We start from the raw sequence: 16,348 nt of genomic DNA, 5'->3' as shown, positions 1-16,348 counted from the left end.
CCAAAGTTGCTTAAAACTGGGCACCTCAGACTGTGATCTTCCAAAATTCTAAACTAAGGATCTACTTTCCACATTTACCTGTCACGAAGGCTTCGTGTTTTGGCTTGAATTATTCCCAAATCCCACAAGGCTGGATTTTTGCGGTCACCACTCTGCTTGTGCCCATATACTTCAATTGCCAAAGCACCATCATAAAGATGTTCCATGAAATCTTCAGAAATATTTACAGAAACTTCCTGCAAGTAAATGACAAATTGGTTGATGACTATGACTACTCAACTTAGGCTTAGAGATTTAATTACATGCATATATAAAAGTGAAGTCACCCTGGTCCCCAATACACAGTATAGAGGAAAGGAAGAACTGTCACCTCAGTTTGTAAAATCAGAAGGCGAGGCAAAGATATTTGATTTGCGGAAGATGAAAGACTATGAAGAGCTGGAAAACTACCACATGCTGTTCCAAGTCCTCATCCAGTGGTTCAAAAAAAATTCAAGTCATATGTTCTAATGTTCAGAATCAGAAAAATCAAAACTCAGAAGGTATTGTACCTATTGTACAAACAGTAAGTGGAATAAATTGTTCATATCTAAGGTGACTTTAGATCTAATCTCTATTAAAGATGCCTCCACTCACACAGTTGCAGAAGAAATAGTCTAAGACACATGACCTAACTTCAATATCTCCATTAGGATAACAGGCATCATGGCCCAGGACTGGGACATTTCTCTCCACTGCCTCAGAGTGATGAGTGATTTGATACAGATATCAAATGTACTTGAATTTCACTCTTACATTCACACTCAGTAGCATGTCTAATGTGAGTAAACTCCAACACAAATCTCTCTGCTGAACAGACTGATTTTCTTTATTAATCCACTTCTTCACCTTCTGTGATTTTTGTTTTGTGTAGTATGGACTTTAAAAATGTTTAAGTTGTTATTAAGAATGTAATTAGGGTACCATCCTATCAGAGTACAATAATGAGTGCAAAGAGGTAGCTATTGTGCAAGCATAAACTTGCTTTTTCTGCCTACAGTTTCATTAATAAATAATAAACAAATTTACATTGCAATCATCGAAGACAACCATACACCGTGGCTCCTTGCTGATGGGAGATAAGGAAGAGTCCACCTCAGGTGCAACAGTAACTGGCTCCACTTGATCCCAGAATGTATATTTGCAGAACACAAAGTTGGAGAGGTGCTGTGGCAAACCTGTAGCCTGAAGTATTTTAATCTAGAGAAGAAATGAGAAACCAAGGAAGAGCACTTACTCATTAGGCATAGAATTAAAAATATCTTCTCTTAGAATGTTATTCTTTTCCACTGCAAAGGATTTAAAAAAAAAAAAAAAGGAAAATAAAGAAGCAAAGAAAAAAACCCTTTACAAAATATGAATTTCTGCATTCATATACATTGGAGAGAATATTTTGCACGCACCAGCTGAACATCGCCACTAGATGTCACCAAGGACATATTTCTTGGGAGAAAAACTGAAGGGCTGAATTTTAAAAACACATCATACCATTTTGTTACTTTTTAATGGTGAGACACACCAAAAACTTTGTAATTAAAGTGCAATACAATAAAAGTCTCCAGAAAAAAGTACCGTGAGAAAAGACCATGCAGTAGTGCTTCAAGACAAATGCTGCGCACACGGACACGATATAAAGCCATGAAACAAAGCCATCCAAAGTATTAAACTCCATACATACAACTGAATGATAAGATATAGATAAATTATTGACCTTTTTTGTGTTTGTTTTTGAAATCATGAAACATCAATAAAGTTTCATGTAGTCAATGAGTTTAAAGACAGGACTTTGCCTGCGCAGCTGCACACTGGAAGCAAACGTGGTACGTGAGGTTACAAAGAGGCATCTAACATCCAGAAGCCTATGCACCAGGGACTTTTTAAAGGCTTGGGGTGGAAAGAAAGAAGGTTGCTGAGAGGTTGGGATATATCTGGAACTCACCCTGCAGACAAGTTTTCTCTCCTGAGTGTCATTTTCATTTGAATAGTCTGGACTATCCTCACCTCCCACCAGCCTGTCATCTATCTCACCACTCACTCGAAAAACTTCAACATGAAGACGACCCGATACCTGCCAAAAAAGGAATAAGAATTACTTGTGTACCAGAAAACAGTGACAGGTTCATCCCCTTTTCAGGGAACTAAAACAACTGCTGGTTTCAGCTTGTAAGGAGACAATGTTTTATTCCTTTCTATTGGTTTGCACTGTACATTTGTTGCACCAGACGAAGAAGGCTTTGGAGCAAGAATCAAAGAGCCTTTGTTGCAAAACCATGAAGAAATCAGCCACTACAGAGCGATGCTAGGAACACCATACTGCAATCTCACTCTCTGTCACATCAGTCTCTTGAGAGTCTGCAGAGTGCACACGTGATGCTGAGCACAGAGAATGTTGCCTGGTATGCTCTAGCTGCCTTTGAAGTTGTTCTATATATTTAAAAGCCTCTTTCTGATGGTAGTCAACAAAAGCCAGTGGAGCTATAGCTCATACTCGTTCCACTAAATATTTATTTTGGGTTGCTTCTTTCAGAAAGCTGATCACAAAGCTTTCTCCTTTCACAATCACAATGCTGGTCAGCCTTCAGAGCTGTTTAAACAACTCTAGTAAGGTATTAGGGGATTTGCATAATTCCAAATTGTTAGTACAGAGTTCGCATACATGAAACTTGAAAACACCTACTATATACTGGTAAATAAGATCCATAGGCTGTAATTAAACAATTGAGTAAGGTTAGATTATAGAAGAATGACAAACCTCTCCCTTCTGGTTGATGATTGGAACAGCATACTGTAGTTTCACGTCGTAGAACAGGCACTCGAGAAAAACATTGGCTACTCCGATAAGACTGTGGTTTTCCTGCTCATCGTAGAATGGATCAGCTCGCCTGAAGTAAGCTCTCATCACCTTCAATCAAATTTGGAACAATGTAAGAAATCCAGAGTTTTCATGAAACAGTTTCCAACGTGTGTGACCACCCCAATGAAAGGAACATGGACTTATGCAAGAGGCTAGATTAGATCACAAGAAGAGTGGAAGCTTGAATATCACTTTGGACCAACTCTGTCCTCAGCACATTCTCTAATGTTGTCAGATTCAGAGAAGTCAGTCTGAACATCAATTCCTGTTGTGTTTGTTTACTTACTGCTTGTTATGGTATTCTTGGTTTGGTCACCAAACCACACATGCAAACAAGCATCAAAGTGACACAGTAACGGTTAATGAAATGCTGAAGATCCACTTCAGTAGTAGAAAAGGCAAAAACCTCAGGAAAAATTCTCTCTTCGCATATTCCCCCTGCTCCCTGAAGATTTTCTCACATTTGTTTAAACAAAAAAATTGAACAGAGAGGTAACTGTGTCAGAAAAATACTGGAATAATTTTTACTTACCGGGTTGTCTTCCTCACAGTCTTTCCACTCCTGGTAAAGATCCCTCATATCTACCAATCGATTCTCAAGCTTTTCCAGTGACCAAATCTGTTTGCCTTTCCCTTTTCTTCTCACCTGAATAGCGGGCTCGCTGAGAATTGCACCTCTCTGTGAAACAATTCAAGAGCTATCAATAATGAATTCATGTTGTCACAATGAAAAAACAGTTTAAAACCAATACAAAACTAAGAATATTTTTAGGAAAAGTTTGGAGTTTGTTCTTTTTTTTCATCCTAGCTTGTGCAACCAAATTCAAGCGTGTCACACTCCAAGTTCAGTTGTCACAGTACATCCATGTTCAGTTTAACTGTGACGCCTAACTACAGCTGCAGGCACTAGTTTCTGTGGCTTTTCACCTTATATAAGTGTTAGAAATAGGAACATTTAAGCATTTCACAAATACCCTCAAGTTACAGCAAGCCTGGAGTTCCATGTGAAGTTACCACTCTCTGCAAATTTCAACTAGTGCAGATGCTGAACCTTCTTTATAATTCTGTTCCTAGATGCGCCTGAAGACTGCAAGAGAAACAAGTAACCCTAAAGCTGGTTACTGGTATACTGTTTTTGGCTGTGATTGAGTTCATTTTCTTCACAGTAGCTAGTATGGGGTTGTGTTTTGGATTTGTGTTGAAAACAGTGTTGATAACTCAGGGATGTTTTAGTTATTGTTGAGCAGGGCTTACAGAGAGCCTTTTCTGATTTTCACACCACCTCACCAGTGAATTGGTTGGCAGGGCACAGAAGCTGGGAGGAAGCATGGCCAGGAGAGCTGACCAAAGGGATATTCCATACCATTTCATGTTGTGCTTGGCATATAAAGCTTGGGGAAGAAGGAGAAAGAGGGAGAATGTTGAGAGTGATGGCATTCCCAAGTAACAGTTAGGTGTGATGCAGGCCTGCCTTCATGGAGATGGCTGAACACCTGCCTTCCCGTGGGAAGTGAACGAATTCCTTGTTCTGCTTTGCTTGCGTGTGTGACTTCTGCATTACCTAATAAACTGTCTTTACCTCAACTCATCAATTCTCTCACTTTTACCTTTCCTATTCTCTTCCCCATCCCACTGGAGAGGAATGAGAGAGTGGCTGTGTGGTTTGGTTGCTGGCTGCAGTTAAACCACGATACATGGTAACAAAATAAGTACATAGCATGTGCTAACAGAACCATATTTAATACACAGGAATAGAACTAGCATAGACTATTAAAGTCAGAATACAACAAATAATGAATGCTGAGGGGCAAATTTACTATATAACATATAAGTTACATTAGGGTTACCTTACCTTAGTGTTAGCATTAAGGCTTGAAGCTGGGATCTGAAGGGTAACTTTATACTCTGTCCTCTTGTCCAGTTCCTCTCCAATAAAATTGGCTTCTCTCACATACAAATTGGCTTTAACAATCTGTTCTCGCAGCTTTCTCAGGCTGTGGGTCAACATTTCTTCTCTAAAAGGAGATTTGGATAGGGAGACAGGAAAAATCATGGCCTTTAAGTACTGAAACTGACTGCAAAACAAATGATCATCTGACAGGAAGAAATATCAACATTCAGCTTTTTAATACAAAAACCAGATTAATTATACTGCATTTCTTCTGGGGAAAACACCCCACATTATCTGTATGATTTTAGCAGTATGAACATTAGCATAGTGCTGGCTTTGGAGACTTCACCGTGCATCTGCTGAACAGTCAGCTCTTGTGTGGCTTATTCCAGAGTTTCCCCAACACAGATGTGGATGTTCAATCTTACAGAGAAAGGTTTATTCAGTCAGTCATGACCCACTTGCTCACTGGCCTTCCTGGCAACTGTGAGAGCATACAAACAGTGCAGCAAAGGAATCTGGTACCACAAAATACTGCAGACGCACAGCTATCACCTTGTTAGAGTGTCTCAAATAATTTTCTGTTTCAAATGTTGCTTCTCTAGTCATGAAAATTACAATGAGAAAAGAGAAATCTAACACCTTTACCAAACTCATTGTTTTAGGGTAAATTTAGTCTTCCTCCTGCAGTTGCTCTTTTTGACAGTAATACTGGAAAAGGTAATTTAGAGGCTCAAGTAAATAACCTCAGTGTGATTCCCTAGGAAGAGGCAAAGAGGATAGTAGCCCCTTTGTTAATTAATTAATTATTTTTTGTGATGCTTTGGATCAAAATGTTATATATCACTCTTTTATTTCCTTTTCTTTCTGCTTTCTTCTGGTTGTTAGGACCTCTCCAGGTCAGACAGATGGATGCAAGTCAAGGGGAAAAACAACCTTCCAGGAACTGAGTCATGATCCGCAGAAGAACACACACATATAGGAGTCTCAAAATTTCTTCCAGTCACCTCTTTAGTGAAATTTTTTGCTGGTCAGGACAGACAAAGCAGGTTCTCATTCCTTCTCATCTTTTCTAACATTATACGTCTGATTGCTCTTGGACTATTATTTTGCTATGTCCTCTCTAACCCATGAGCCCTCTCAGAAACTTGGGAGACATGGACAATGAAGTTACAAGTCTTGGAAAATTCACTAGTGCTGAAGAACTTGAAGTGAACAGTCCTGATGGTCAGATTTGATTACCTACCTCTCCTCTGCCCACTGCCGTAAGCGCTGCTGGGCGCTGGGAGAATGAAAGGAGAACCTGTCCATGCTGCGGAAATGTTGCTTCTCTGGCGAGAGCCGCCTTCGTAACTGCTCCAGTTCATGCTCATACATCAGTCTCTGGCGCTCAAGTGCAGATCTCTTCTCCTCCTGGTGTTGCTGCTCCAGGCTTTGCAAGATGGACTGCATTGGGTCTAAGCAGATGTTAAAAAAAAGAGGCTAGCACCTCTGGGGGTGAAATACCTGGTAACCACCAAATTAAATGGAAACAGTCATGTAACAAACATAGGGCAGACAGGCTAGACTCGGAAATATGAGATCTTAACCATGTTCTGCTACAGATGTGCTGTATGACTTCAGGCAAGGCACAAATTACTATGATTTGATACTTCCCCATTTTATATTCGCAGTTATACATGTTAGGTCCTGGAGTAGCCACTGAAACCCATGGTCAGGAATATCCTAGACAGTAAATACAGTTATCACATAAAAAGGGGAAGAGATTATACTTGCCAGGGGAGGTTTATTAGAATTAGAGGATATTAGAAAAAAAAATTCACCAAAAGGGTTATCAAGTGTTGGAACAGGTTGACAAGGGAAGTGGCTGAGTCCCCACATCCCTGGAGATATTCAAAAGCCGTGTAGATGTGCCACTTAGGGACGTGGTTTACTGGTGGACTTGGCAGAGTCAGGTTAATGGTTGGACTCAATAATCTTTTAAGGTCTTTTGCAACCAAAATGATTCTGAGATTCTATGACTTTGCAGTAATGCATGTTAAAAAAATGCTGCTGAACAATGGATCAAAATAAACATCTAAGAACAGACTGGATGGATAATTTAAGAGAACTGAACAAAGAGAAAGAGCAAGCTGAAAAAAAACTTCGTCATGTTTCCCAAAATGATGGCATTCTGAGACAGCTGCACAAGATCAGTGAAACTAAAGAACATGGTTTCAGAGACAGAAATCCCTATAGTTAATATCTGAGTGAGACACAACACAAGAAAAATACACAGCGAAGTGAAAACAAGGTGATTTGAGGTAGTAGTTCCATCAACATTCCAGTTTTGCCTTTTCCCTCAACAAGAACTGCCAAACAAAACAGTCTGCAGTGTTTTTTTCCCTCCTCAAGAGTGAAAATGGCTATGATGAGTCATTCACGAAAAAAATCCTCCAGTAGGAAGTTGAAAGGGAAGAAGTCTGTGGTTAAGTGTCTTGAAGATATTAACTTCATATTCAGTACCTATTTCCAACTATTTCTTACCATTACTACCAAGTGCCTTCATAGTGACTTCCATCTGAGCATATTCATAGCTGAAGTTAATCTCACTAGACACTTCACTGGAATTGTCTCCATCTATGTCCAGCTGCTCAACACTATTACTGCACTTCATAGAGCTGTCTCGCTCTTCATCCTCGTGATCCATCTTCTTTTTCTTCTTTGGCAAATTAAGCCTTTATGTAAGGAAAAAAAGTTTTAAAGAATTAATTTCTCAACCTTGAAACAAATGCCACTAAAATTCAGGAAAGTACCCAAATCAGCAGATTCTTCCCTTTCAAAATTTGTGGATCTCCTGTGAGTGTAGTTTTCTTCAGGGTAAATGGAAGAGCTCAAGGCAAACGAACTGATCCCTTCTACATTCTATTATTAGAGAATATCTGATATTACTAATCATACTGTTTCGATAACCATGATTTTTTTTCAGTTGTCCCAAATCCAAAGAATTTAGAGGCAATAATGAAATGCTATCCCACTTTTTAAAGCAGATTCTTCTTTCAAGCATAAAAGAAAACAATTAAGTTGTAGATTATAAATTAAATCCACTGTTCTCTAAGGTACTTCGGACCAGCCACAGAGGGTTTCAAGTACGGTCTTTCACAGGAAAACTTGTACCAATGACACCATCTGATTCAGGAATGTCGTGGGTATAGTCGGAGCTGGAACTCCGGGGAAGGGAGAACATAGCAACCTTGTAAGAGTTGTAAAACTCAGGTAAAAAATCTAACAGATTATTTAAAAAATTCAAAAGGAAATCTATCAAAATCAAAACTTGTGTGTAGTATTTTCACCATGAAAGGGAAAGGATTTAGTACTGATGTGGTACCAAACCACACGAAAGAGAAAAGCTCAAAAATCATATCTCTTCAGTGCGATAATACTACTGGTAGCTACAGCAAAATCCTCAGCAGCAAGGTTACAGTCCCTTGAAAATACAAGAAGCTAAGTCAACACAGTGTTCTGAAGTTAAAATCACAAACAGACTTGAGAACAGTCAGTCATCAGCACTGCCTTTATAATTCCAATGCAAAAAGAAATCACCTCCTCCTGCAGCTTGAATGCTCCACTGACATCTTTCCTTATATGTCAAGATAAAGCAAAGTTGGCATAAACTTACAATTTCTTTAATATGTTTTGTACCTGAAAAAGTGGTTGTTTCCCCACAGTATTCTGTCTCCGTGATGTAGCTGGATAGGGCACACGACAGCAGAACCATTTACGAACGTCCTATGAAAAGACAAAAATCTCAAGTACATCCGTTATATAAGGCTTAATTTTTTGTTTTCCAGGACTAGTTTCTTTATTGTAACTACTTATACAAGGACAATCTATCCTGTGTTGTTTCAGAAACTCTTCAAACTCTGCTTCTTTTGACTGCTTAAGATTACAGAGTTCAGTACCTTTCAATAGATACTGACAACTATGTCTGAGGAGTATAATTAGAGCTTAAACATGAAGGACCTGAAAAAAAGATGATGCCACTGGAAAAAAACACTTCTCACACGACTTTGAAACAAAGACATGAAATAGAAACATTTGAATAAGATATTAGAGACCTTTGCTATATAAATAACTTAAAGACAATAAATAAATTTGAATAATCAGAAACTACTTTTTTTTCAGAGTCGGATTAAATCTGAAAATAGGATCATAGGATAACTCAAATTTGAAGGGAATCTCAGGATGTCACCCTATCGAATCTCCTACTCAAAGCTGGAACAAATCTGAATCAGGGCAAATGTGAAAGTGCTGAATATTATGTATCTAACAATAAATTATTGGAGATGCTGATGATGCATATCACTTTGTGATCAATTTGAATATACCATCTGCTTTTCAAGTACTGCTACCTAATCAAATAAAGCAACAAATGTTTCAGCAGCTCTTTGCATATCAACAGATTTCCTAGAAAATTAATTCAAATTCTGATAGTTACATGTACACAGCTGCAAATCAGTGAGTATCTACTTGCTGAAAGCATGTGCAATTTTCTCATCCTCTCTTTGAAAACTAAGACTACAAACACCATCACTGACAGAAATCTCATTAGAATGAAAGATATGAGATGACAGAGAGGTATATGACAATTAAAACAAAATATAAAAGCAGGATACAAGAAGCAGAATTTTCTTACTTCAGAATATATAGAAAAGTTTACTTTGCAATTATCTTTTTGCATCACTAATAATAAAATGCTAGATAAAACTACAATTATTATACAACTGGAGCTGCATTTGATTCCTTTACCTAGTGTTTTTTTGAGGTGTTAACATAACCTGTCCTTCTGGAGTGATGTCTATGATGCAGTGTTCAGGAAGAATTCCCATTCCACACAGTTGGATATCTTGAGAGTCGTCTGAGCCTATTAATGTGTGTTCCTGGGGAAAATGAACTCACATATTAGCAACAGATCACAAAAGCTCACTGGTTGTACCTCATCCATTCTCCTGGACATATCTTGTCATCTAGTTCCAAAATTTGAAAGAAATTCAATACCTCCCTTTGACAGAGAAAGAATGAAACATTGCAAGCAAATCCTTGCTTTGTCTTACAGTAAGATGTGGGGAGCACTCAGGAAGGTTTACAGGCAATGGTTAAATCCAAAGATGAAGATTTAAACATATAATTCATTGCCTCAGGATGTTGTAGAAGCCAAAAGGATAAAGGAGTTCAAAGACAAATTAAGACAGGTTCACAGTGGCTAGATTCATGGTTATTACATAGGTTTCATCTAGATCATTCAACAGCTCAGGATGTTCCTCAAGTATTTGAGGCATGAGGGACTTGGCAAATGAAGGTTCATCACTCCCCACATGCCTTAGTTAATCCACTTCTCTTTTAGGCATTCCTAAGCATTTCTGATGAACAGACACAATAGTTTAGGTAAGCTATATGAAGTTGTTTGTCAGTACTTTTAAGATCTAGTACATATGCAGCTCAGCATGAAAGAAAATATTGGGAAGATATTTACTCTGAGAAGCAAGAGCTTAATCTCAGGGTTTTAGGCAAAACAGATGTAAGTAATTTTACCAAAAGATTTGCAAAGCACAGGGATTTCTACACCAAAATTCTCAACCAACAAAACAAATTTAATTAAAAAAAAAAAAGACTGAAACACACAAAATGTACCCCATGCAAAAGGGGTTTTCTCTAGAAAATGAAAGTAGTACAGCACCATCTGAGACTTTTCTACTGGTACTGCTGAGCCAGGGCCTGTTTTCTGAGCAGGCTTTGGCTTCAGTGTGCTCTTGTCATGTGTTCACAATGAACACTGCAGAAATAGGCTCTGTTTCAATAGCTGCCAGTGTCAAGGCTGATTTAGCAGCTTGAGTCACACTCTGGACACCTACGTGCAAGGAGCCTGGAAAGGATTTGATTCTCCTCTCAAAACCTCAGCTCAGCTCTTTTGTCCTTTTTAATTTTTTTTTTTTAGCAGATACAATGTTGAGACAATTCTTCTCCTCGCTTTCAATAATGACTGATATAAAAGGATCACATATTTCCTAAGACCAAATGAACCAAAACCATTTTTCAGCTGAATTGCTAATTCTCTGGCTGTTTTGAGAGTTACTATGGATCACTTCAAAGCAAAGAGAATGATTTAATTGGAAGCTCAAATTGCCAACTTACACTGCTAATTTCTTAGAACTTGTATTCTATAATGTGATTTAAAAATGGTTGCATCTCATTTCTCCTCCTGACTTCAGATCATGTCTTCATGTTGTTAAACTAGGATAAACTGCCCAAATGTTTCAGCCCAGAGTCCAAAAGTCGCATCACGTGTTTTATCTTTAACATCAGTAACAGGGACTGCATATCGCCAGAAGCGCTAAAGCAGAATAGAATTTGATTTTCACTCCTCGTAAGTTGCATGAGGAGGAATAAAAATGCATCTTATGAACTAAAGACAGTTGTCAGGATTTGGACTACACATGTAGAAGCAAGTTAATTACCAATATACCCGATCTTCCTAGGTAAAACCTCATGAAATTTAGCATTAAAGAACCAAAAAAACCACCAGCCAAAAAGAGGAAACAGCTTATCAAAGAGAATACCTCTAAATTACTTTCAAAACACAAACCAAAACCATAAAATCCCCAAGCCTTCCTCTGACACAAAGAATTAAACTTGAAATAAAAACATTGTACTCGTAATATTTTTAATGAGGCATTGAATAATGGTGAACGCTTTAGATAAGCAGTTTTTATTAGATTTCTGAAAGTATACCTTTGCCAATGGCTTTAGAAGCTCACTTCTATTTTAAAAAAAAGTATATCAACGTTTATTTTTACCTTTAAATAGTATACCAGAAGTTCATTGAGAGCTGGATCTGCATTCAAATTAACCAGGAAGCACTTATTATCCCCCACTTTTATTCCAGAAGACTGAAGAGATATGCCAAGACTTTCCAATTGTTTCTGACGCTCCTGCAAGAGAGTAGCCATCAAAAAATTGAAGCTGACTGACGTACAGCCCTGTGGAAATGCATTCCTATATGCCAAAGCCACAAGATAAAATGATGGACTGCTACTTCTGAAAAAGGTAACTCTTCTGCAATAGATTAGACAGAAAAGCCTTGGTTATATCAAGCTTTGATCACGATATCTGTAATTTATCTTGTCTTTCCACCTGTGAACTCAGAGAGTGCGTGCTATGGTCTCGCACAGTTGCATCTTCCTAGTGAGAAATGAACACAGCTGAGAGCAGCACACTGCAGTACTGTAGGAACTTCTCCATGACCTCACTGGAACAGCAAAACATTACCACAAAGACTTCTCTAGAGCCCTTTATTTTCTCTTTTGAGTTAAAAAGCAACGCGTCAAGTCAAATCCCTGGCCAACTCAAGCTCCATGTCTATCTTTTATTCCAGAGCAATCAAAATGACAAAAAACTGGCAACCTGCTATTTAAGTAATGCAAATAACACTTCCTGCTGAACAAGAACAGTAACATTTTGGACAGTGTTTTGTTCTTGTCAATAGACTTCACAGAAATCAACAACAAAGCATTACTGTGCAGAAATGTACATCTTTCAAAGGGAAGTGTTTGGGTGAAGACTCAGCGGTGAAAGAGGAATGTTAAACATTTCTGACTAAAGAACAGAAAGGGATTCTTCTACAAGGAACACTGAGATAGAAATGTTGAGGATTGTTCCCAGGATAATACAGGATCTGAAATAACACTCACTACTCCCAATAGCAAACAAAATTTTAAATCTAAACATAGGAGGACTCTCACAGCATTATTAGGCAGAAGTAAAAATAGAGGAAGCTAAAACAAAAAAATACGAGAGACAAGCAGTGCTTTCCCTGTGATACCGAGACTTAAAAATCCCTAAAAATTAGCAGAGGTTATGTAGGAATATTGCTGGAACATTTGTTGTTTTTCTTACCTTTATCTATGAGTTTGCTTTGTATTAAAAAGCTTACTAAGTCATAGTATTTAGTATAATTTTCTGTTCAGCATTACCAGGTCTAATTAGACTAAAATTGCAAAGATAGCAAAGCACATCTCGCCCTTGATTTTGTCTACCCTGTCTCACCACACACGTACAAAACCAATATAATGTCCTTGTAAGGAAAAGAGTGTAGGTGGGGTGTGTGTGTTAGAGAGAGAGGGAAAAAAACTCATCAGACAAAGAGCAGAGGAAAAATTGCAGTGTGATGTCAAAGATCTCTCTTCCGATCATCAGTGCCAGGCTCTGAAGTTCAGATCATACCTTATTATCTACAGGGGAAGAATGTGTTGCCCAAAGGAGGACTTCGCCCAGTCTGAATCTCATAGGACTAATTTAAAGAAAATGAGCCAGTTTCTGTTAATTATCATTAAGTCTTGAGCAAAAGTTAACTTAAACATTCAAAATACATTAAAAGTATGTCAAATGTGAAAGATATATTATTCATACAGTCTTTAAGATTTTGAACCCTTATTGCTGCTCCATCTCTACAAACTGCCTCTTTGACAGCAGCCCTCATTCTTTAATGAGGAATCGTTCTTTCCACAAAGATTTACAATTTTCTCTCCATCCTACCTACGTACTCTGCTATGGTTTGACAGAGATTTTGGTGGATGCTGGCCAAAACTAAAATCCCTCAACAAGCCATTATATACATGCCTTTAACCTTGGGCCTATGTAATCCTACTGAAGGTGGCAGAAGGTTCTTTCCACTGGCTTCCAAGTGGTCCTGAAACAGCCCTAGTCCTTATCCCTCCTCTGAAAAAGATCACTTTTTCTACAGATGCAAGGCTCATGAAACTCCCAGCTCTGAAACACTGTAACACACTGAGAAATTAGAGACAATGAGGAAGAGATCTGAAGCAAGCAGCTAAATGCAAACATGAAGGCAGATTTAGCATTAGAGATTTAGCATTGGCTATAGTTTTTCAACCCTGAGGGTTTCTATGACTAGAAACTATTGTGCAGGATGACAGCAGAAATTTTATTATTGTTATTACTATTATTCACTCTTATACAGAAAGAGGAAAATCCATGGTATAAATCTGCATTGAAAGCCAGGAAGCCATCATAGTCACAAGCAGCATTTCTGACAATGGATCTTTAAGAACAAATTCAACACAGTCTGTTCTGATTGTGTCATCTACAAGAGGGCTTTGCATTGGAGGCTCTGTTTTCTCCTTCTTTATTACATGCTATTCATCACCTTTCAATAGCCCTCCCTCCCAAGATCTCCCTACTGCAAATACATATATCAGTATTTGTGTGGTAAGAACTGGAAGTGTCATGGTGACACTACACAAATTTCCAATATAACCACCATATTCAATTATGGTCTGAGGCCCTAAATATCAGTGTAGGAGGTATTAAAGTACACAGGGATCCTGAAGAGTTCTATCTTTTAATACTCTGAATGCCTTTTGCCTTGTGTATTGAGGCATGCTGTACATAACCTTGCATTTAACACTCAGTGCTCCACCTTTCATCACAAACAACAATTTTACTGTCTGAAGAATATAAAAATCCCTGTAATCCTCTCATCTGTGGATTATGATTATTTTAAATAACTACTCCATTTGCATACAGTGACAATTTATTATTGTCACTGGAATAGTAATCTGGGAGGCACCCAGCTATCACAGGAATTAAGTGAAGCTTTTCAAAAGGGCAGTATGCTTGACCTACTTACCCATAAACGTGGGGAAACATTCAGACAATCTATATGAATCGACAGACAATAGAAACAAACCTATTTTTTCATAAAAACTGGGGTGGGGGGTGGGGAGAAGAAAGCAGCAAACCTGTGCTATCTCCTCAGTTTTTCTTAATTTTTCTTCCCAGGTCACAGTCATTTCCTGTATCAACTTTTCTGATTCCTCCAACCGTTCTTTTAATTCTGGTGATTTCATAGCCTGCAGAAATAAAAGTAAATAAAGCAAGAAAGCTTGTTGTGCTTTGTTCGTTTCACATCGCTGTCACACAGATGGGGGAAAAAAGGAAACATAACTTTGCTCATTTCTGAAAGCACACTTACCAGTAAGTAAAGGGATTTTTAAAATACATATTGCATATAAATTCAGAATCCATCAAAAAGTTAGTTTAATTAGTTTCAAGCACAGATGTTGGAGTTTATATACTTCTGTGCAAACCAGTTATATGACACCGGCAGATTTGCACAAAGATATTCAAAGGCAAACTCATCTCACTTCTATACCAATACAAGTATCCCAAATGAGTCATATCCAAAACAATCTTGTTTCTCAAGATACTGCTCATCTGGCTAGATACCAGTATCTCAACTGCTATCCCCTCAGAACAGCCCTTAACATCTCAGTCAAACTGCCATACTACCAAAATATTTTTACTGTTCATTTTGATATGGTCTGATGAATGTGATTTTTTTTTTTTCTTTCCAGAGCAAATATCAAGGCATTTGAAGTATTCCAGTTATCCATCTCTACATGTGCATTTTCCAGAGCAGATATCAAAAGAAACCTTACAATGTGCTTCCAGACAATGGAATTCAATTTTCTTGATAATCCATCACATGATTTTGTTTTGTGAAATAGTCAAAGGCCTACACTCCTTCCAAGGACTAACTTGAGAATAAGAAGATATCCTCACTGTCACCCAGCAGACACTCCAAAAGCTAAAAGGACATCAACATTTTTACACATTTTAATATATGTATTAACTTCCTCCAGTCTCAGTACCAGCATATTCCTCTTCTACTACCATTGACAGGAAGCCTGTAAATTTCCTTATACCATTATTCCATTTCTAATAGCAAGATGAAAGAACTTGTGGCTGTCCCATCCCTGGAAGTGTTCAAGGGCAGGCTGGATGGCACTTGGAGCAACATGGTCTGGTGGAAGGTGTCCCCGTCCAGGGTAGGGGGTTGGAACTGGATGATCTTCAAGGTCTCTTCCAACCCAAACCATTCTAAAGATGCTATGAAAATGGCTTTGGCTGGTAGGCATTTATGCAATGTCAATTAAACAATGCAAGCATTGTTCTCCATCAGATATTCCCTTAGGACTAACCCAAAACTCTTCACAGGAATCCAAGTCAGGGTGGCTGCATTAAAATGCAGTTCCCTCAAGAAAAGGAGCAAGTGTGGGGAATGGGAAATCCTATTTTAAGACAGTAGTGTCCTCTGCCTCAAGACACAGCAGCCTAGGAACTGTCCTCTGATAGTCCTGTGTAGTCTTTTTCTGCTCAAATATCTAAATAGAGGATAAAAAGGGAACATTAATTCCGCTCAGGAAGGAAAGTGAAGCAAGGCAATCTCCAGAACAAAGATTTACTATGACCAATAGAACATGATCAGCACAACAGAGCAGGACAGGAAGATGAAACTTAGTTACTCTCAAGGTCTAAGCCTTGTTTGTCAATTTATTTGGACCTTCAGTGAAATTAAGTAACATTTTCAAATGTTTCAACTGTAAAATGAGCTACATAATTCTCCTCACTCCCTTCACTGGTTATAACAGATAACAACAGATATATGGGCCCGAATTCACATCGGATGAGCAGGTGTGCTTGTCTGCTAGAAGCTCCATTTAAAT

At 38.2% G+C, this 16,348-nt stretch overlaps 1 protein-coding gene across 6 annotated transcripts in view; it reads right to left on the bottom strand.

Moving 5' to 3' along the window:
- The window catches only part of KIF13B (kinesin family member 13B), a 132,074-nt gene that overhangs the window by 47,714 nt on the left and 68,012 nt on the right, over nucleotides 1-16,348 (bottom strand). For all 6 annotated transcript variants that reach the window (XM_061990138.1, XM_061990141.1, XM_061990140.1 and 3 more), the window contains exons 12-23: nucleotides 14,582-14,692; nucleotides 11,618-11,752; nucleotides 9,573-9,703; nucleotides 8,466-8,552; nucleotides 7,311-7,501; nucleotides 6,031-6,241; nucleotides 4,746-4,908; nucleotides 3,426-3,572; nucleotides 2,792-2,941; nucleotides 1,979-2,107; nucleotides 1,069-1,239; nucleotides 79-236 (exon numbers count right to left, since the gene is read on the bottom strand). In XM_061990138.1, coding sequence (XP_061846122.1) covers nucleotides 79-236; nucleotides 1,069-1,239; nucleotides 1,979-2,107; nucleotides 2,792-2,941; nucleotides 3,426-3,572; nucleotides 4,746-4,908; nucleotides 6,031-6,241; nucleotides 7,311-7,501; nucleotides 8,466-8,552; nucleotides 9,573-9,703; nucleotides 11,618-11,752; nucleotides 14,582-14,692 — 1,784 coding nt within the window. The remainder of the gene's footprint in view (nucleotides 1-78; nucleotides 237-1,068; nucleotides 1,240-1,978; nucleotides 2,108-2,791; nucleotides 2,942-3,425; nucleotides 3,573-4,745; nucleotides 4,909-6,030; nucleotides 6,242-7,310; nucleotides 7,502-8,465; nucleotides 8,553-9,572; nucleotides 9,704-11,617; nucleotides 11,753-14,581; nucleotides 14,693-16,348) is intronic.

Source organism: Colius striatus, chromosome 2 (genome assembly GCF_028858725.1).
Source record: "Colius striatus isolate bColStr4 chromosome 2, bColStr4.1.hap1, whole genome shotgun sequence".
NCBI lineage: Eukaryota > Metazoa > Chordata > Aves > Coliiformes > Coliidae > Colius > Colius striatus.
This window is presented reverse-complemented; position numbering and strand designations above follow the sequence as displayed.